The 22,264-nt window shown below is 41.9% G+C and overlaps 1 protein-coding gene across 2 annotated transcripts in view; it reads left to right on the top strand.

Annotated features, from left to right (window-relative positions):
- The window catches only part of PAMR1 (peptidase domain containing associated with muscle regeneration 1), a 55,941-nt gene that overhangs the window by 15,574 nt on the left and 18,103 nt on the right, over positions 1 to 22,264 (top strand). For both annotated transcript variants that reach the window (XM_058829560.1, XM_058829559.1), the window contains exons 4-6: positions 103 to 217; positions 5,501 to 5,718; positions 10,761 to 10,868. In XM_058829560.1, the coding sequence (XP_058685543.1) occupies positions 103 to 217; positions 5,501 to 5,718; positions 10,761 to 10,868 (441 nt within the window). The remainder of the gene's footprint in view (positions 1 to 102; positions 218 to 5,500; positions 5,719 to 10,760; positions 10,869 to 22,264) is intronic.

Below are 22,264 nucleotides of genomic sequence, written 5' to 3'. Positions count from 1 at the left end.
AGCCATCCTGTCAACTCCTTCTGGTGTTATTTCTACATATGTTTTCTTCAAATGTCCCTTGAATGTTCTTCACACCATTTTTTTCCTTCTTTTTCTCCCCAGGGTGTGGGCAGGTTCTTCGGGCTTCTAGAGGTCAGATTTTGCTGGAGGGTTACCCACTGAATGCACGATGTGAATGGACAATCCATGTTCAAGCTGGATTTAACATTGAGTTAAGGTGGGTCCTACTGACTTTCAGCCAGCACTGATTTCAGGTGGACATTGGAGCATGTGGGTCAGCTGTGAGCCCTTCTGTGGGGCAGTGAAGGTATAGCAACCACTTTGTATTTGGTAACACAGCTCTTTCTCCTGGTCTGGCTTGTGATGGACAGGCACTGGACAAATCAGTGCTGTGCTTTCAATTCCCATTTAGGACCGATGGATGCTGAGGAGAGTTTCTCAGGCATTGGGCACAATATGTCTCTTCAGAGGGGTTTTCAAGACCTTGATAGCAGAGCACCCAACATTTTCTGAAGACTGTACCAGGCTGAACTAAGACATTCTTTGAAGAAAAGTTGTAGAAATGTTTTAATATGATGTCTCATGCAAGGAGAGAGTTGCCCATGAGTCCTGCCTTGCACCTAGCCTTCATTTTCACTCTTTTTTTTTCCCACTCATTTCACCAACCTTGTTTTCTGTGAGCCTGGAGGATGTGATTGGTTCTCCTGCAAGTCACAGAATCACAGGATTAACTAGGTTGGAAAAGACCTTTGAGAACATCAAGTCCAACCTATGACCTATGATCTAAAACACCCCAACTAAACCATGGCACTGACTGCCACATCCAGTCTTTTTTTAAATCCCTTCAGGGACAGTGACTCCACCACCTCCCTGAGCAGCCCAGTCCAGTGCCCCATCAGTCTTTCTGTGATTAATTTTTTCCTAATATCTAGCCTAAACTTCCAGTCACACAGCCTATGACTGTGTCCTATTGTCCTGTCATCGCTCTTCTGAGCTGTGCATGCTTAGACCTGTTAACCAAGCCATAATGGCTCGAGCTCCTAGTTCCTGCCTAGTGCAGGAGAACCTCTTTTTGGGGTAATTAATAATGTTTTCAAGTGTACGCAGCAGGGTGCTCACACATGCAGCGGGAAGTATGGCAGGGGATGGTATTCAAAACACACTAGCTAATAGAATAGCTTAACCCTTCATTTCAATATTTCACTGACTTTAGAGCCCAGACAAAAGAACTATGCTAGATACACAAACAGTTAAAATATGTTTAAACAGTTTAAATATGTTCCTGTATGTTTGAAGAGAAACTTAATGGGAGGAAGAGCAACAAATCAGTTGAAAAGAAGAGCTTGTGGTTTTCCCACACAAATGCACTTTTTTCAGATGTTTAAATGTAAGCCTGTTGTGAGCTATTATTGCCTGGAGAGCATTGTGTAGAAGACACAGGAGCAATGCTTTGAGGAAGAGTTTTGTGTTCATGTGATGTAACTTTGCAGCAGTGTCAGTGAGCATGGGTTGTACCTGCCTTCTTTTTAAGACATGTTGTTGGTGAGGTATATGATTTGCATAGGACAAGCTTAGAGAGGTGGTATTTTTCTACATTTCTGAAAAGGGCTTTGTCAATTGTGAGGCTTAAAAAGTGCTTCAAGAGCTACAGGTGTCAGCCTGTCTTTGCTGTTGTGGGGATGGATGTGAGAGTGGAAATGGATCCTGTGCATGCATGTAACTATTGTATGCACTTGTCTCTGGGTGAAGTATTAACAGCCAGACAGCATCAGGCACAAAGTGCAAAAAAAGGGACTAAAGGTTATTTTAACAATGGACACTATATCAAAGAGCAGAACTTGCTGTGGCTGCAGTAAGGAGACTCTAGTCTGTTTTCAAAGCAGGAGAATGGGGAGTGCTGTAGATAACAGATGTACTTACTGGAGAAATCAGACTTCCACTCTAGGCCTCCCACATGCAGACTAGGAAGATGTGTCACATGAGAGCCATACAGTTCACAGTAGGGTTCACAGCTCACTGTTCAACTTTGGTGTTATAGAAGGCAGAAAACTTTAACACAAGAGTGCCTTTCTCTTCCTATGTCCATCCTTCCTGCAATCAAATAAACATAGTACTAGGTATCACCTTGATGTGAAATAATGTTACATTTCACCTGTGAAGGTCTCCAAGAGGGAAGCCTGAACTACCAAACTTCCGTCGTCAGCATCTAATTTATCTGAGCTGGGTAATGTTGGAGAATCCTAAAGCCTTTTTCCTAGTCTGATGATGAACCTAATGTCTGAATGCCTAGAAATCTCAGAAGATGACATAGCACTCCCAGGGAAAGATCACGAGCTCTCCTGAATGTCCACACTTAACCCTACCACCCTGCAAGTCCTGCAGGAGACATAGAGGAAACCTTCATGGCAAAGATGGAACAGGAGGTCCTCACAGAAGGTAACCATGTAGTGTTCTGAGTCAGTTGACATCTTCAAGGTGCACCACCTCAAAGCTGTCCATTGAGGTACTTCAGCAGTTAAATATTATGGAAAACATGTATATTTAATGTAAAACTTCACCTTTAGGCTATTCCTGCACAGAAGGGCAGGTTCACCCAAGACAACCAACAGAGCCTGCCTCCTGGGTCTGCCACCCATGTTTCCTTCACTGTATTTTCATCTAAACATGCTGATCCCCTCTGTGGGTGGTAACTGCTTAGAGCCATAATACACAGCCAACACTGTGCTGAATCAGCACAACTGCCAACAAAAGAACTCCTTTTTTCATTCTCTCTGTGCACAAATCCTGTTTGCTGCCACCCTGGCTTGCAAGGGCAGGGATGGGGACAGCGTAATACAGAAGGCGAACAAAGTGGTTGTCTTTGCTTACATAGGGCAGGAAGAGTAAAACTCCCAGGAGCACAGATAAATCTTCCCTTGCTTTAAGCTATGCCATGCAGTCCTTCGGGGATTGGCACAGTAGAGCTGTTTTGATAAATAGTGTCCGTGTTGTGGTGGTAGTTTGTTTTCTCTGCTTTTTTTGCTAGCCTTGGGGGTGTTTTTGGGTTGTGATGTATAGGCTCCCTCAGCCTGAGCCATGTCAAGGATGTCATATCACAGCAGAAGTAGCTCACAACTTTCAATTCTTTTCTTTAGTGCCTCAGCAGACATGCAGTTTTAAATATGTCCTTTGGCTAGAAGCTTTCCTCAGAGGGGTTGGCCAATATATGCCCACTGCAGACACTGATGAAATCAAGGCAATACTTTTCATTCCATTGTGTATCTGATGACCTGTAGCACAAAATTAGCTTGCTTAGTTTAATAATATCCAAGAGAATTATGATATAATTACGCATTCATTGGTGAGGAAACTGAGGTCTTTTGAATTGTGTATACCTGTGGTTTAAACAGCAATAGACCTCATGGTCTGTAAAGGGGCCTGTCAGCTGGGCCGTAGCCAATAGGTTTTTAAAAGCTTTGGCAGGTTTCCTGACCTGCCAATTCTGAGTCTTAATCACAGGATTCCATGTCGTCAGTACAGTGTATCTGCTTCTTTGCCAAGTTAAATAAAATTCAAGTCAGAACCCCTATGCCTTTCACATTTTCCACTCTGTTTTCATCATTTTTTAAAACAGAGAAAGCAAACAATTAAAACCAGTATGCTGTGCATGGTTCTTTCGTTCTCTATGCGTATGTCTTGATATTCTTTGTTCAGGGACACACATCAAGACACAGTTTGCCTTTACATCTATAAATAATACTGCTCCCAGTACATGGTGGGCATTCCAGAAACTTTCCTTCTGTACTTGCTCACATACTTAATTTTAATCAGAAATGTACAAGTTCAGAAAACCAGAAAATATTTTTTTCTGGTTTGGGACAGGATAAACTGTAGCCTGATAAGTGTGACAAAGATGAATGGATTAATTTGTATTACTGTGTAACTTCCATCAGGGTAGATCCCTGGGGCATGTTTCACCAGTGAAAGAATGTTTTGGAAATGTAGTGTATAACCTGATACCTTGTGAGGATGTCTCTGACAGACCTGACAGAACTAGAATTCAACTCATGCATTTTATGCAAAGCAAAGTTGAATTATCTCTCTCTAATGCATATTTAAAGCATATGTTGGGGTCTTTTTTCTACATTCCATACATCATACAGATAATTTTAAAAAATGAGGGTCTCTGCTCCATTGGTGTAGCTTCCTACAACTGCTCAGTCATTTCTCTGTAGGTAGTGTACTCCTGATACTCAAAAATCAGCCATATGACCAGAACAAAGGTGACTGAGTGAAGAGGCCTCTTAAGTCAGCTCATGAGTTTGTCAAAGGAAGGTGGAGGAACTCGGAGGCCTCCTTAACATGGGGGCCTGAGTCGCAAGATGAGAAGAATATGAAACAGGCTCCAGAATTCTCTTCCGTTCAGACTGTGAGGTCAAGGAGCAGATCCAATATTCGTCTCACCTCTTGGGTGTGAAAATGCAGTCTTTGCAAACACTAGGTCCACACTGGAACAGGCATGTGGGAGATACAACCTAATCCTAAATACACATCTGCAATGTTAGGAGTCTTCAGGAAGATTGAGTACATAAAGAGTTTCATTTGTAAAATATCCTGCTGAACAGTTAGCAGCATGGCCTCTCCCAGGCCCATTTCTTCTCCTTTTCCTGCTGTACCAAGGCTGAGCCCAGCCCCCTGACCATTGCATATTCTGCAGAGGCACTTGGTGTTGCTCCCTCTGTTTCTCGTTCATATTCTGCTGGGGTGCTTTGGCTCTGTGCCCACCTGAATTCCAATAGCAGTATATAGCATGGCTGTTAATGAACAAAAGCCCTGCACAGTGGCTGGATCGAAGCTAGGAAAGGACAGACATTGTGGGAAAAGACTTTAAGTATTTCCCTTCTGCACTAATTCCTGTGCCTTATTTCTGCTCTCAAAAGACGGGCAAGTGCCACACATTGGGGATTTACTACCATTTTACTTTCTAATGCAAAACGTGCTGTAGTATTTTGATTCTGTTTCTCTGGCTGTTTCTGCTTCTGTTACATCCCCAAGCTTTCCTTGTATCCTTAATTGCTGACTTCTGAACATCACAATGTAAATAGCTTTTGAACCTTGTTATTTGATACTGTAACTTTCAGTATTAGAACTTTATTTAGGGCAAATAGAACAATTTTTAGTAAACAAAAACAATAGAAATATGCCCCCTGCAGTGCCTGACTGTGGATGAAAGTTTTGACATTGTATTATGGTGAGGGACCTGATGCACATGAATAGACTGCATGACTTCAGTTTAGACTTCACTGTTCTGACACTTGAATGTTCTCAGGGAACAACTGTGTAGAGTTGAGCTGACTTCTAGGCATCATGATGCAAAAATTGAGATGAGTGAGGGGTCTTTGTTTGGTTAGGGACTTGTCGATTCACTGAGATGGGTAGGCCCTAAATATCTAAATGCCCAAATAAATAGTATTCAGGGTACACAGGTAAGCAATCTAACTGTTTGTCCTTGTTCCCCAAGATTTTCCATGCTGAGCCTGGAGTTTGACTATGTGTGCCAGTATGACTATGTGGAGATCCGTGATGGGGACAATTTGGACAGTCAAATAATAAAGAAATTCTGTGGAAATGAGAGGCCACCTCCCATCCGAAGCACTGGGTCTTCACTCCATGTCCTCTTCCAGTCCGATGGATCCAAGAACTTTGATGGATTTCATGCTGTCTTTGAAGAAATTACAGGTAACATAATCTAAAAGTGGAACATGCCACTCATTCTCATTAATTCAATTTCACTAATCTCTTTCCCTGTTTTGCTTCATTAAAAACTTTCATGCTGTGTTGCCAACAGCAACTTACATAAAGTCAGTGTAGGGAAGATTCAAAAGCTGTCAGATGGCATGTGAATGTGAGACTCTTCTAAAAAAGACTAAATTCCTTCTACTTGTGTGAAGAACAAGCACATCAGCCAGCAGAGAAAAGCTGCTGTTTTGTGTGGCTTTTCTGTTTGAATTGAAGAATTAAGAGCACAGAGGAAGTAGAGGAAGGGACGTGTATCTGCAGTGGCAAAATTGCTCAATGCTGTATGGAGGAGCAGAGTCACTGTCTCAAGCAGCAAAAACCTGATGCAAAGTCTCATAGATAGCTCAGTGCCTGACAGAACTCATGTTGGCTCATGTACCATTAGGAATTTAAAAAAACCCAACCAACCAAGATCAAAAATCCCCAAGTGTGTACAAAGAACGAATTATTTTCCTTAAGAAAAAAAATGAAGAGGCATTTCCCATTCTGTGATGATCTCAGTGTTATAAATTATAGAAGTGGGGCTCCAGAATTACTGGTTTTGTTACTACTCAGTGCTTCAGTCCCCTACATTGCTTTCCATAGTTTCAAAATAGCACTGAAAGTATAGCTGGCTTATCATTTTACCATTGTATTTGCAGCAGCCTCCATGCTCATCCTGGATCTTCCTTATTTAGCTATGTAAGGAATTTTGGTCAAATCTATCTACAGTACTCCTGGCACAGAAGGTTAATCAGACTGTGGTGCTTTGCCATAGATAAACCCTGCAGGATCTATGACTCACCATAACTTGCCTTCTGTACACCCTGGTGCCCCACATTTCATGAGGTCATCCAGGGTATATCTGGCTCAGGAAATTTAGTTAGTTTATATAACCCTGATATAAATATACAAACTTAGCTCTTATCAATGATCAGAGATGTAACAAGCAATCTGAAATGTTCATACTTCTGGATGTAGCACCTATGCCATTTCTCAGCCTGCCCTCTTCTTCAAATGTCACCTTTAGTACCTGTTAGCAGGAGCAATTAGCTATTGATAGTTTGCCTGGGCTTACAGCAGGAGAGGTGATATAGAACAAATGAGTGTGTCGTGGGCTATGTTGCATAAGGGCTGCCTACACTCAGGGAACTAACATTTTCCATATGGTGCAAGCTGAATTGGTTCTGTTTTCTCTGCCCAGCAGGGAACACTCGGTATTTGAATATTGTTGAGCACTCTATTTCCGCCCCATTTTGAGTGGTAATTATTCTGAGGCTGTGAGGCTGCAAGTGTGGTAATCCACACAGAGCACATTGTAAAGGGCTTCTCAGAGTTTGTGAGGAGCTCTATTTGTGCACTTTATTATGAGGCTGTTCTGGTCTAATGTGTAGTGCAGTGAAAGGCTTTTCAAACACTCCCAGTGTCTTTTTATGTGAAGCACTAACCTGGCCAGCAGGACCATTTAAGGGAAGAATACAGTGTGCATGGGGCAGCATAGAATTGTAAGCGGGGGCAGCACAGGATCAAAAGCTCTGGCAGCACACTGAAAACTGAAGCATTTGCCCTGAAATTTCCCTCTGTGCACAGCACTGTGGAAGAGCCAAGGTCCCCAGAACAGATTTCACGGGGCTTACTAAAGCAATTCCCTATGCTGCAGGTGAGAGCAGCAGCAACAGAGGTGCTTACAGGAACTGGACTAGGACGTGAAGGAAATCTGGTGTCCCCAGCACCTTAGTGGTGTAGTGAAAAGGATTGAAGAAGTATGTCAAAAGTAAATTCCTTCTTTTTCTGCCTCCTCTTCCTGTGAGCTCTGTACTGCCTTAGAACCCATAGTTTGCTGAAGCAGGGGCACTGATTGCACAGAGATCACTGGTTCAAATTCCAGAAAGGTCTTGATTGATACAAAATAAGCTGCAAAGTCTGTATCTCCTTTACGAAAGGTCACTATGTGTATAGTTATTAAAGGATGAAACCATACAACCTGCTGTGCTGCCTAGTCTGGAGGCAGGTGCTAGGTCCCATCCCATGCCAAGTGTGAAATGGGAACCAGTAATTGGCATGAGTGACTAGAACTCACTCAACAGAATTCAGATGAGAAGCATGGGAGGCCAGATGGGGAGCTCTCAGAGTCTCTTAAGGATTAGACATATGCTGGATCCAGTTAGATGAAAGCCAGTTACTGACTTTCAATAACGCTTTCCTTTCTGTACACCCAAGCTAGTGACACAACATAGTGGCTTTAAACTTTTGTATTATTGTTGTTTGACTTAAGCCAGGAAATCAAGAGTCCTTAAAACAGAAAAAAATATTTAGTGTTTTTTAGTATCAGGCATTTTCAAGGACAGTATCTGACTCTTAACCTTGTTCATTTGACATGCTTTCTTTTCTAAAATCAGGAGACAAAACTGGGGCAAAAATAAAAGTTCACTAGCTTCAACCAGTGACTACAAAATATCAGTCTGTAAGGAATCTTCTGCTGCTTCTTCCCTTTCTCGGTCATATTTTACATCAGTTGTATACAGTACAATTGCCACATATATATTTTCTTTTAGCTAATGAATTACTGTCCTTAGTCAGGCCTTAATCTTTAAAGAGACATGGAAGATATTCATTGCCCAGCCATGTATAAATTGCTCTTACATCACCACATGAAACCTCCAGAGAAATCCATATGTGGCATCTATATATTTCTTACCTCATGCCATCTGGATAATAAGAAACTTGTCTGAGAGAAGCTGCTCTGAGGTCGGTCCATATGGTGGCAGTGACAGATCCTGGCACATGGAGGCTTTTTCTGAGGAGGGAGACACCTGAGCAGCTTGTGGGAGGTGCTGAGGAGATCTGTACATTGCCAGAACAAGCACCCCTCTGTACCCCCATGCCTTTCAGAGCAGCCCAGGGTGCAGTCAGGGTGTGTGGCAGTTCATGGCACCTTGGGAGGGCAGGGAGGTCCTGCTGCAGCTGCAGAGCTGAGCCCAGGCAGGGGTCAGCAGCTCCCTGGGAGGGAGCACAATTGTGGTGTGCCCTCGGCAGGAGCTATGTCCTCTGCACGCACTAGGAAGGAGGTGATGACCCAGGCAGGGCTGGCACATAAACATGGAGCCATCCAGCTCTGGGGCAGGGAGGGCCAGAGCTCATTTCTTTTGACTCAGTCATTGCTGGGAACCTCTCTTCCCTCTCTGCTGGAGCAAAGGAACTGCAAGGCAAGGACTGGGGCAGCAAAGTCCTTCCCACCATAAGAGAAGATCAGTGTTGTGACCTCCTGACAAACCTCAACGTATATATGAGTCTATGGGACCTGATGACATACCTCCCAGAGTCCTGAGAGAGTTGGCTGATGTAGTTGCCAAGTCACTTTTCATGATATTTGAAAAGTCTTGGTGGTTAGTGAAGTCCTTGGTGACTGGAAAAGAGATAAAAATTCATCCATTGTTAAAAAGGGATAGAAAGAAGGACCCCAGAAACTACTGACCTGTCAGCTTCACCTCTGTGCCTGGGAAGTTCATGTAACAGATCTTCCTAAAAGCTGTGCTGAGGAGGACAGGGAGGTGATTCAAGCAGCCAGAACAGCTTTACCAAGGGCAACTCCCACCTGACCAGTCTAGTGGCTTTCTGCAGTGGAGGGACTACACCAGTGCACAAGGGAAGGGCTGCAGATGTCATGTCTGTGGACTTTCATAAGGCCTTTGGGCATGGCCACATCCTTCAGGCTAAACTGGAGGGAGATGGATTTGATGGGTTGCACTGTTTGGTGGATGAGCATTTGGTTGGATGGTCAGATCTAGAGGGTGGTGGTCAACAGCTCAATGCTCCCGTGGACATCAGTGAAAAGTGGTGTCCCTCAGGGGGCCATACTGTGCTTTGGGTTTTGCATGATAGCACACTCATGTTTTAGTGATTGCTAAGTAGTGCTTACTGTAAATCAAGGACTTTTCAGTTTCTCCTGCTTTGCCAGTGATGAGTTGCACAAGAAGCTGGGAGGGAGCATGGCCAGAACTGCTGACCAAAACTGGCCAGAGGGATATTCCATACCACAGAATATTATGCTCAGCATATAAACTGGGGGAGTTGTTTGGGAGCATGGTTTGGTACTTGGGAAGGGGCTGGGCTTCAGTCAGTGGTGTGGTGAACAACTGTGTTGTGGATAGTTTTATTCTCTCCACATTATTTCTCTCCCTCTCTCTCTCTCTCTCCCTTTCAATGTAATTATTATTCCTATCATCATCATCATCATCATCTTTTATTTTATTTCGATTATTAAACTGTTCATATCTCAACCAATGAGGTTTACTTTTTCTTTCTCAATTCTTCTCCCCACCAGAGATGGTGGGGTAGGTGAGTGGCTGCATGGTACTTAGCTGCCAGCTGGGGTTAAACCACAATAGTTCTATTCACTCATCTCCTCTTAGAACAGGCACCAAAAAACTTGTGTGTGTGTGTGTGTGTGTATTATGCACAGTTACACATTCTGATACTAAGTTATGCTGGTGTATACAGTTTGATGTGTATCACTGTTAGATTGTTGTATGCAAGAGTTGCCCAGGGACAAAGCAACTCCCAAAATCTAAAACATCAAGATCCAAGACACAAAAAAGACCGCAAAAAACATGGATCCCATAATTTATCCCTAAACTCTGGGTTGAATGGCAGGAAAATTGTAGGTTGCTATTAAACTTCTTTAATTTAGTCTAAGCTCTAAACAATAATTGAAATTGATGTAAATTATTTTTGTTCCATAAATCTTTCTTACCACTTGACTGCAGTTAGAGGAAAATGGTAAAAGTAATATATGCTGGGAAAAGAACTGCTTATACCTATTAGATCTCTCCTCTAGTAAGTAAGAGCAGAAGACTTTTTGACATACATCAGGCCCTTTACTGTGTCTTTCTAACTTCTAACCAAAATACGTAATTTACCCCAAGACACAGCCACCATAAGGAAAAACAGATAGATTCCCCATCCTATGAGAGACCATGAACATTCTTGCTTTTCTTTTACAGCTTGTTCTTCATCTCCATGTCTTCATGATGGGACGTGCATTCTAGACAAAAGCAGCACCTACAAGTGTGCCTGTCTGGCTGGCTATACAGGGAATCGCTGTGAAAACTGTGAGTACAGGCACTGTGTGCATGACCAACCTCCAAGGTTGTCAGTGATGCATTAATTGTAAGGAGTGTGCTTGGTGTGTAGGTTTGGTCAGTCATAGAGCCAGAGAATGCACTGAGTTTCTTGTGGCATTTTTTTAAGACATATTTCTTGCAGTTCATGAAGATTTCCACTCAGTCATTCTGTGGAGCTTTATGCCAATGCATAAAAAGGTAAAACACATTTGGAGCTGGGAAACTGCACACAAGAAATCTTTGTAATGGACTAGCCCTATTAGACAGAGGTATCCCTGCAGCTGCTTTCCACTGTGTGCATCGGCTGCTCTCTACTGAAACACATACCCCAGCTGAACCCTGTGTTTAATGCTCTAGACTGAGTCGGTCATAGGAAATTCATCTTTCCTCACAGTCACCTGAAAAGTAGAATTCTGGCACCATGAATGAGAGACTTGGGATCAAAACAAATGTAAAAGGGTAGATTCTGTTCATATCTGTGTTGGTAGTCCTCACTGTACCTATAGTCATACACCTGGTTTTGTCCTGACAAGTGAATTGTAAAATAACTGGATTCAAATCAAATTGTCTGTTCCAGTGATTTATTTCTTCATGCATGAGAAGATCTTCCTCTAACAGGGCTCAAAAAGTATGAGGGAGTAAGAATTTCGTAATATATGCCGTGATAAAAGCTGTATCATCTATACTAGCTGAAAGGGGCATTCTGCAACGCTTAAAGTTGCTGAACTAGAGCTGATCCTGGAGGAAGGATTTCAGTGATAATAGTGAAATCCACTTGGGATCATATTTGGCCCAAGAGAGAAAACATGTCTTAGTGTATCCTGCCGTGGCATTCCTCTGCCCATAAGGCACAAAATGCCTTGCCTGCTAGCAGAGTTTTCAGTTCTGTGTCAGAGGAACAAATATACACCAAACCCCACTTCAAAATCTTTCTCCCAAGTGTGCCATTGTTAGGAGTGGATTTATCTCCTGGAATTTCTTTTATTTCATCAGGAGAGTTAAATCATAGTGGCAGGATACCTCCTTTGATGAATCATTTTGAGGTAAAAGACCTTTCAATTTCTACAGATCCAGAAGTAGCTCAGACGTGAGGAGAGATCATTTCATATTTTCCATAAACCTGAAATACTTCGTTTCTGAACAGATTGCACAGATTCCTGGTACGTTTTTTGTAGGAAAGAGGTTGCTAAAAATTGGAAGTTCCTGACCTCAGGACTAAGAGTGTCTGGCTCTTCTACTAACAGCTTCTTTCCTGTGCGTAGTTGTTTAGCAGGTCATTTAGGGACTGGAAACTCCTGAGCTCTTTGCAACTGCTCAGCAAGATTAGTTCTGCTCCTTTAGAATGGAGTGAGGAAAAAAAAAAAGGAAAGATTCCTGTCTGATTCAGAACCAACCAAAATTTCAAATAATTACATTTCCAGGAAACCTCAACCCTAGTTTTGGCAGGCTCTACAGTACAGGCAAGGCAAAGAATGAAGCTCATATTCTTTTACTGACTTTCTTTTGTAATTCCAGTGTAGAAACTTCACCTGTGCAACCCACACAGCAAACAACAGGGGAGATAGTTGAAAAACAATAGATGAGAGTTCTGTAACTGTAAGCAATGAAAGGTACAGATACTAACAGGATGAAAGAGAGGAGACAAACATATATACAGTACGATTTTTAACTTGATGGGGATCTTGTAGTTTGATTTGTGGAAGAACAATTTTGGTGGATAAAATTCTGTTACTTTATAATGTTTGTGGCTGTATGTTTTCCTTTTGCTCATGCATGATACTGTTTTCCAGCACCTATATTGCTGCCTTCTATGTGAATAGCAAACCTCACAGTTGGAAAACATCATGGCAAATCATTTTTCTCTCTGGCCTCAAGTAATTTTTTTTCTTAAGATATTTCCTTCAGTTTTGCCAAAATGTATCCTAAGTATTTTCCAATGTATGGGGAGAAAAGTCAGAAAATTAGTTTGATTTGTTTTTTTAAGAACAAAAGGAAGAACTGGGAAAAATATCTATGGCTGTAATTCTTTAAAAGCTAGTTTCCTGAACAGCCTTTTAGTTTAAATATTAAAGAGAGATTGCCTCAGAATCTTTCTCTCTGTTAAGTCTTTCAACAAAAGTGCTGTCTTGTGAGGTGGAGCGAAGGGAAATAAATTTATTTCTGCAGAAAACTGTCATAAAATAGTCACTTTTGGAATACTGAATATGACTTTGGACACTATAAGATTGACTTTTTTCAGTCTGGTTTTCTTGGAGTAAGTCAGGTGCAATCCCATTAAAGTTAATGGATGAAAAATGTGTATAAGAGAGAAGAAAATTAGAGCCCCTTAATGTTAAGTGCATGTAGAAGGTCTGAGGTGGTGCAACAGAAGGTATCCAGAGAGATATGAGGGTTTTAAAGAAATCCAAGGGACATAGTTCAGATGAAGAGAGACTGTGGGATTATCTCATTGAGGAATAAATTAAGGCTAAATTAAACAAATTTAGGAATGGTTATTTCATGACAGAATCAGAATTTTTGTAGTAGTTTACTATCCCAATGCAGGTCTATCTTTTTGTCTGTTACCAAGTTTAATTTTAAAGATATGAGAATCACTATTGGAATTATGGAAATCACCTTAATGAGATAAACCACAGGGAACCTATTGTTTCCTCTGTTAAATTAAATTCCATCTATTTAACAGGATGATCAACATTGGTCAAGCTGCTTTCCTGGGGTCATATTTAACCCTAATTGCTCTGTCACTTACAATTTGCAATATTAATAAAATGATCCAAGGTACAGGTTACTTACAACTACCAGTCTCTTTTATCTTCTACTATAGCAGCCAAGAAATTAACATTTTGTTTACAATTTGGGGGACTAATGTAGTGATTTAAAGGCTTCAACAGCATGGAGTGAAACGTAGGCATTTATCTTTCTGACAGCTGCTAATATATTTCAGTCAGTCCTGTTTCAGGGCAAGAAATATTTTATAGGAATATGTCTTATTTTACTCCAGAGACTGTTAAAAAAAATGTGTGTGAAATTGTAAAACAAATGCTAGCCTTCTATCTTCTGACCCAAAACACAATAAAGACAAATATGAAGGATAGCAAAAAATACCTTCTAACAGATAGACATGCTTTGCTACCATGACACAGTAGGTAAAGAAAACTAACTCCTGTTTTAAATACCTAGGCTTCTTTCTGTTATTAAAGTGAATTTGTGGTATAACTACACACCCCTCCCAGAGACCCTTTAGACATGCTGACATGATTGAGAGCGAACTCAGGTTTTTCTCTTTGACTTTTGTATATTCTAATGCTGTCAGAGGCTTTAGGAACCCACAAAATCAGATAATCTTGTTCTCCTAGCACACAAATACACTGAGACAAACCAGCAACTTCATCAAAAGATGCAGGGGAAAAGTAACAAGCTGACTAGTGCACAACCTGCCTGCTAAAAACCATCCACTCCAGTGTCAGACTATCCATGACTCTGTGCAGTGTGACAACTACTTGTTCAACTCAAACTAAGAAAGGTCTTTTCCAAAGTCTCCCTGTTGAGTTTGCCTGCTGAGGATGCAGCTGTAGAGACAGTATTGCTGCTACCCCATAGCAAATGCTCTTGCCCTCTGCTTGTGCTCCTAGGACGGGCTGTTCTGAGTCAAGAGTCCTCCCAGGGCTTGCTGGCCCCAAAGCAGGAGACCTTGACCTCATCCTGCCCAGAAATTTCCTGTTACCTTTATTTCAAACAAAGCCAGGCGAACTGGAGTTCCTACGCAAATAAGAAGAGCTTCGCTGAATAGGGAATTCAGGGCTGAGATCTGATTTCCATTTTTATTCTGTTTCTCGCTCCTGTCTGCCAAGTAGGAGAGGTTTGTTCTGCATCCTAATGAAGAGTCTAATCCAACTGACAAAACTGTATAAACTAACTCCTTGCTGTAGCTTTTGATGTTGCTAGGGCTGGCCTTACTGTGTGCCAACAGGCCTCTGAATATAGCTTTCAGGCCTTTCCCCACTGCTGGTATGATCCACTTCCATCCTTTTTGGCCCCATACATCTGTGACTTGGGCTGGTTCTTAGGGATGCGCTCATCCTATCAAAATGACTGATCTCTAAGATAGGGAGGAAGCATTAACATCCCACCAACCACACCCCACCCCCTGTTCTGCTGTGGAAGAATGGAGCCCAGCTGTCAGTGCTTGGCATAAGCTAGACAGAGTTTGAAACCCAGCAGAGCTTAGGATGAGGCACTGGGGAGAGGTTCTGGGCATTAAACCTAGTTTTCTTACCTAACCTTGGATATGTAATGCAGAATTTTCCAATAGAACACTTGGAAGTTTGTTTTTTTTTTAAAAAATTGTCAGAAAGATTCTCAGTAATAGATTTCAAGAAATGCCATAATCACAGTGTAAGTGTATAATTATACATTATATCAGTGTATAATCACTGTGCCATTTGCAGCTCACATGTGTTGCACCTTACCTACACTGCATGATTACAAAGGAGAATTCAGGTATAATTAAATAAATGCCCCTGAGTCTTTTCTGGCAATGGTGTCCTGGAAATCAGTCCTATTTCAGCTAGGGAAAATGTTCCAAATAGAAATATGACTCTTAATTTTCCTGCTCATGGACTGCCATTGTTTATTATTATTATTATCATTATTATTATTATTATTATTATTGTTGTTGTTGTTGTTGTTGTTGTTGCTATTATTATCATTAATAATAATAATAATAATAATAACAATAACAATAATAGTAATGATGTTTGTTTGTTGGGCTTTGCTTGAAATTTCCAGTGGAAAATGGCTTGTTACAGATTTTTTTAAAGGGACAGAATTCTTCCTTGCTTGTGTCAAGGTCACTTTTTTTTGGGTGTCTATGTCAAAGAGATGTGATTAATGCCACTCCTTCACCACATTTCCACTGTCCTTCCTATTGGCATATGTGCGTGCGATGGGAAATAAAAACCCTGCTCCTGCTGTTGAAGGACATACATACCTGGAGCTGCTAAGAAGTAGAGGCTAGTGGCCTTTTTTCATTGTTGCAATCCAAGGGCTCACCTGCCTTGAGACCCACACAAAAACCATTCACTCAGTGTGGCAGTTCTTGGGTTTTGAAGATCCATTAAGGGCTGCAGGCTGAAGCTTAACACAGCACCACCCTTTAGCCTGTCATTCAGCAGCTCTGTAGCATGACCACAGAATGGTCTCAGAGATGGCTGTTTTCCAGAACCTTCCTGGAACTGCCTGACAGGCAACATAATATGGAGAAGTTTTTAATAAGTCACTTCAGAGTTCAGTTCTGGTGGCATAATACCCTCTCTGTTTTACTGAACTGATCAGAAGAACACTGTGATGCTGTGTAAATATTTGCTAGGATGTTATCCATGCTTCCCCATCTTGCCTCACAACATACTCACTTGCCCTGCAGTACACCTCTTTCCAGGAAAATTAGGTGTTTACAAGGCAATCTGTACTGGTTAGTGCCTAGTGCAGAAATTCGAAGGGCTTGGGTTGAGGTGGAGGTAGAGATTTCTGCTCCCAGTTTTCACTTCAGTATGTTTCCTGGAGATTTATCCCTTGGTTAGAATTATGTTGGAACTGCTCACAGAGAAAATGCCAAACCACCAAACACTATGTGTGGTGCTTTAAGATAACCTAATGTCAATTCTGTGTTGTCTTAATTCACTGAGCAATAAGTTAAAACTGTGCAGCTCATGTTAGACAAACAGCTAAGATGCCTCATGGGAGAACAGAAACACCTAAGAGAAAAATGATATTGATGGCTGAGGATAGATATTGCTACAGACATCTGAAGCAGCCGCTAAACAAGAGCTGCTTGTAAATCAACCTGCAAAAAACTGGTCCTGAGGACTGACTTTCCCCTTGGTTCCATCAGTAAGACTGTTGGATTGGTTAAGTCAGACACTCTCTGGGAGGAAGGTGCTTATACCATTTAACAGTGTTTGATCTCATAATACTTTTATAGTGTCTTGAAACTCCAGTGAGTAACTGTCACTGGCAGCAAGGCTGAAAGAGACAGAACATCTGCTTTACTGACAACTCCTCTTGTCACTTTGTTATTTCCTCGGTGTCAATTAACTAGACAATTCTTTTAGTTTTTCAGAAAGTGAAACATATCTGGTAAAACCCAATGGTATTTTGCCCAGAGCATAGCCCCAGGCATAGCCAACATTCAAATAAATGAGAAATTGTCTCTTTGTATATGTAATTTATATTACATATACACTTCCTATGGCCTGCCATAGGAAAAGAAGTGTATTTCTAAACTACATTAAATATATTCATAGACAATCTCTACTTGCCCACCCCAAAACAATAAAACAATACTGAATTTTTTCCTCATCCTGATAAGACATCTTAGAGATAATACCAACCATAGGATTCTCTCTGGTATGGCTTGACATGTGGAAGGATGAATCAATGTCAGGAGGACAGGTTGGACCAAGCTACATCTCAGGTATTTTTGCCACACTGTATGGGACAAAGTTTTTTTTGCCTGTCATTTCACCACTGAATCACATAGAAGGCTGAGTTTTTCTGAAAAGCCTCCTCTGATGCAAGGCATAAGCCAGCTCTTCAGCACAGAATGAGTGTCTGGAGCCCAAAAACCAGTCTGCATCACTGGCATACTTCAAGCTCACCCCCACCTTTTGCAAAGATCACAGAGTAGGGGGGCTGGAATACAGTTGTTAAGTTGCTGATGGAGATGCATTCTGTGTCTGAGCTGAGTGCGAGGAGATGTAACTTTTGGGTTTTTTGAAGCTAGAAGAACTGAGAGAAGGGTCTAGGGTAGATTACAGATTTGGGATCTCTGCCTGCATCAACCGTTCATCATTGTTGGCCAGATAGCCTCCCTCACCTACTTCACCACCCTCTTAATCCTCTTCCCATTACTGAAGGCCTAGAAAAACAAAATACTCCTAAAAATACTCTAAGAGTTTAGAAAAAAACATTAGTCTTCTGAGCCAATGGGTGAAGACTACACCTCTTCTTAGAATTCCACAAATCACCTCAGAAAAAAAAGGACTTAAACCTAAACCTATACCTCCAACTCCCCAAAGCGGTATTTTACATTAAACTATTCTCTGATTTCTACCCTTAAACTGCTTGAATCACCCTGTCAGGTAACTCTTGCACAAGTTCCAAAACAACAAATGAAGTTAGTAAGTCCCCACCAAACCCATCCCCACCCCTCAAGAATAAAACATAGCTACACCACTAAAATCTGATTGAACAGAAAACATATCCCACTATCAATGGCAGCCACCCCAAACTATCAGCATCCAGTAAACGCCCCCAATAACTACCTCCAAGAATTAAAACAAGTCCCACACCATAACAATGCCAAGTCTCTGAAAAGGATCTGCCACTAAAGACAAAGAATAAACATAATCCACTCACATTCCACCTAAATAAACCATAAACAGCACCAAAGACATAAAGGAGGCCCCCAAACCTAGAAACCACCCACACCCTGCAGTAGATGCCAACACCAACTGTACCTCTTCAGAATACAGTGATGAGTTAGATGCAACTGCTAACCCTTCCAAAACAAAGCACAACCCTAAGAAAAGTACAAAATAGGTCATAATTGTTCCTGCTTGGCCTCTCACCAGTGTCTATGGCCTGAAAACACATCATCGTAAGCTTCAATTGCAGGAACTCTCCCAAAATATGACTTTTCTTTTTCTTTCTTCCCCCCCCTCTATCCTTCTATTCGTCTCTGAAGACTGCTGATACACTGTTTGTACTTACGAGGTGCAAGCATACAGACTGCAGCTCTTGCAGTGCTTTGGGGTAACCTTAAAACTACTTTGAAAATTTGCTGAAATAATCATCATTCTTCAATGTTTACAGTTTTGTTCTTTCCCTTTCCCCTCCCCCCAAGTTCATTAAGTTCCTCCTTGAGGATTTTACACTCAAACATCTCTGAGGCAGCTACCTTACACACTTCCCCTTCATGGGAATCATTTCATTGTCTTCCACGCTGTTTGCTGGTGATGCAAAACACTGCCAAGGCAGAATGGCCCCAGGAGGCAGGAATGATGACAAAACTGACCAGGAAGAATCCCACTTGTTCTTTCTTATGACTCCCACTTTCCACTTTGGTTTCTTCAAGAGCTCAGAAACTGCATTTCACAGCCAATCAAACTGCCCTGCTACTTCCTTAGTACTCTTCTGCTTTTCAGTTCCCTTCATTTTCTTTTCCCTATACTCTCATCTCAATGCTTGATAATTTCCATCTCTTTTTCTAAAATGGGCAATGCCAGATCTTCCTTCCTTTATGAAATTCAGCTCAGGTCCCTGCAAAAGGCTGAATGAAATATTCTGTCAGCTATGCCAGGGTGAATCTGTATCATTAAATATTGTTCTCTTGTTTCAGTTAATGTGCACACAGAAACATTTTTTTCTCAGCAATATGCATCTGTTTAGAGTGCCTTTTTCATCCAGTATTGCCTAGGCTTGTCCCCGTTTCTTTGGAAAGATGACATCTCCACAATGAAACACCTCAGGATTATTTACTGTCTCATTTGTAATTTGATATAATAATGAGCATATCCACTTCTTTCTTGCCCTATAACAATCCCCCTGAGCAGACAGTGTTCTCCCCTGCAGGACGATATTGTGATTTTTTCCAAGGGACACATTAGGGAACTTATGATAAATATTAGTTCTTGCTACTGATACAGAAAATGAATGTTGAGGATTGTTAGGATTTTGTTCACTCCAGTATCCCATGCACAAACAGGTCCAGTTGTATAATTAAATAGGCCATCCAAGTACCGGAAAGGTTGTATCCAGAGACACAGCTTTCTAAGGGCTAAGAACAATGCTGATAAAGATCAAGTGGCTAATTATAAGCAACAGCCTCCAAATTGCCTCCGGATGAATAAATCACAGTGAGTGATCCAAGCATATTTTCTCATGGATACCGTCTCATTCACAGAGGCAGGGAGTTAGAAAACATCAGGGGCCACTTCCAATTGGCTGGAAGGGAATGAAAAGATTTGGGTTTCAGTAGGAATTACGTCATAATTTTGTGTAATTATTCCTAGCTGGTGGAACTACTGCAAAAGCAAAGAGGCCCAGAGAGAGGACTAGAAATCTACTTTCTGGTTCTTGGAGTTCGTTGATCAGCTGCTCATGTTATGATTTCCTTTGACATTTCCAAGATTAATGTGAGGACTGGCAAAATGCAACAATGAGAGGTGATTTGAACTTCCAGAACTCTTTCATAAGGGATAAATTAAGGCCAGAGATCTTTGTAATGAATAGCCTGTCCCAACACTTCTGCATGAGCTGTGGCTGGAGCTGGGCATGGAGGTGGAGGATGTATCCTGGGACATCACAAGAGACATGAAAGAGGTTAGAGTGTCTCCTCTTTTTTGAAACACAAGTGACTGAGGGCAGACATAGTTTATCAAAAATCCTCCCTTGCCAGCAACCTAAATGGAGGTTACTGTAATGCATGAGCACACTTTTGGGGAATAATTGTTACTCCTTCAGGACTTGTATTTGATACCAAAGGCCAAGTTCCTGAGGGATATGGGCTCTTTTAACTACTGCAATCACCATGACATGAGCACTTTTTTGGAGCTTAACCTTGGCTAAGTGTTTGTGATAACACAGAGGCTTGAGGTACCTCTGAGGCCCCTGCCTAAAGCCTCACCCACTCATTGCTGAGTCTGTGGTGACAGGTATGACCAAGTAGAGCAGAGCTCCTTTGATACGTGGCTGTAGCTGTTCAGAAAACATTGCCATCAGGTGTGAACACCTTTTTACCACATTTGTTTCCATGCTTTTTCCTGTATAGGATCTACTGTGGTGTTTCCAAGCATTTGCTCTCTGGTATGAGAGTCTTGCTTTAAAAAAATTAATTTTCAGTCCAAACCTTAGCACCCTTGGCTTTCCTTGTTCACCCCCTTCTAATTTCTAGTTCTAAAAGTTGCAGCCACGTTCTTTTTTCATCTAAACTGCAGAGCCTGTCAGCTCCAAAAAGTAAAAGTTTTGAGTGGAATCAAAGAAGACAAGCGAGCATCCTAGTCATCACCAGCCCCCTCAGACATAGCCTGTGTAAACACACACCACCCCCAGAAAGCATTTTCTTCAGAGTCCTGACCAAGACCACCTGTCCTCCAAAGCTGTTCAGCTCCTAGCAGTCTGTTTCTGCTGTGGGGAAGAATGAAGATCACATTGCAAAACTAATGCCATCGAGCCTCTCTGGCTCCCATTCACATCCAGCTCTTGCCAGAATCTGGAGCAGAACAGCTGGGTTCCTTCATGTGGCTTCTTAGTCATCAGTGCTCTCCAGTGTAGGAGAGGTGGGACGTTCAGGGAGGTGGTGAAAGAATGTTAGTTTCCTTATGCTGGATCCTGCAGTGTTTGCTCCATTTATTCAGGAGATGTTGAGCTGAGAGTTGTTCTTGAGAACAGCATCAGAAGATGCCAGGCTCTTTCCTGAGTGTAAGTACCATCACTGTGAGTTGAGCTCCTTGTAGGAACAAAGCCTGTGCTGAAGCAATTGTAGGCTCAGAGAGAGTGTCAGCAGTATCACAGAGAAGACATTCCCACCACAGTTTACACAGTTTGCTCTATGAGGCACTACAGGACCTCACAAATCCTAGGTTGCTGTTGGTAGACTTATGATATGCCCATGATCCCAGCATGCCGAGGACCTTGAAGGCAGACAGGAGCCAGACAAGAACACTGGGACTCCTAAAGAATCAAGCTGGAGTCAGGAGTGTGTGTGACCTAATACAAGAAGGTCTCTCATGAGCAGAGAAGGGTGCAGAACCACGCTGCCTCAGGATGGCAGGATGGCCTGATACCTCCAAGTGCAAGATTATCTTATCAAATCCATTGCCAAACTCATATGCTGGTTTGAAAGCCCTGTGCACTGCTTATGAGAAGCAGTAGAAAAGCAGGTCTGAACACTCTGAGCCTGGCCTCCAAGAATCCCTCACCTCATTCCCTCTTGAAGGATACAGCCATTCTAAAAACATTTTGACAGCCAATGTCCTTATGCTTTTGGCTAAAGTTAGTCTCTGTGGGCTTGTGTGTTAGGCATTAACCATCTCTGGCTGCTATGCCAAGCTGCAAAAGGAGGATGTCTCTGGAGAACCATCTGAGTTCCTCCCCCATGACAGTTCTTCTCTTCCAGCCAGCCTTGTGAGAACCCGGGGCATCCTCACCTTGTGGATGCATGATGGGGAGAGAAGGGATAAGCACAGGATAAATGGTATCAGAGATTTACATAGACCAACAGAGCTCATGGGCCAGGATTAGGAAATAAACTGTTATGAGTGAAGACTACAGATTCTGTAAATCTGAATTCAGAAGAGCTCTTTACATGTGTGGCTTTGCAAAGG

Source organism: Poecile atricapillus, chromosome 1, assembly GCF_030490865.1.
Source record: "Poecile atricapillus isolate bPoeAtr1 chromosome 1, bPoeAtr1.hap1, whole genome shotgun sequence".
Taxonomy (NCBI): Eukaryota; Metazoa; Chordata; class Aves; order Passeriformes; family Paridae; genus Poecile; species Poecile atricapillus.
The sequence above is the reverse complement of the archived record's forward strand: the minus strand, read 5'-3'. Positions and strand labels throughout refer to the sequence as shown.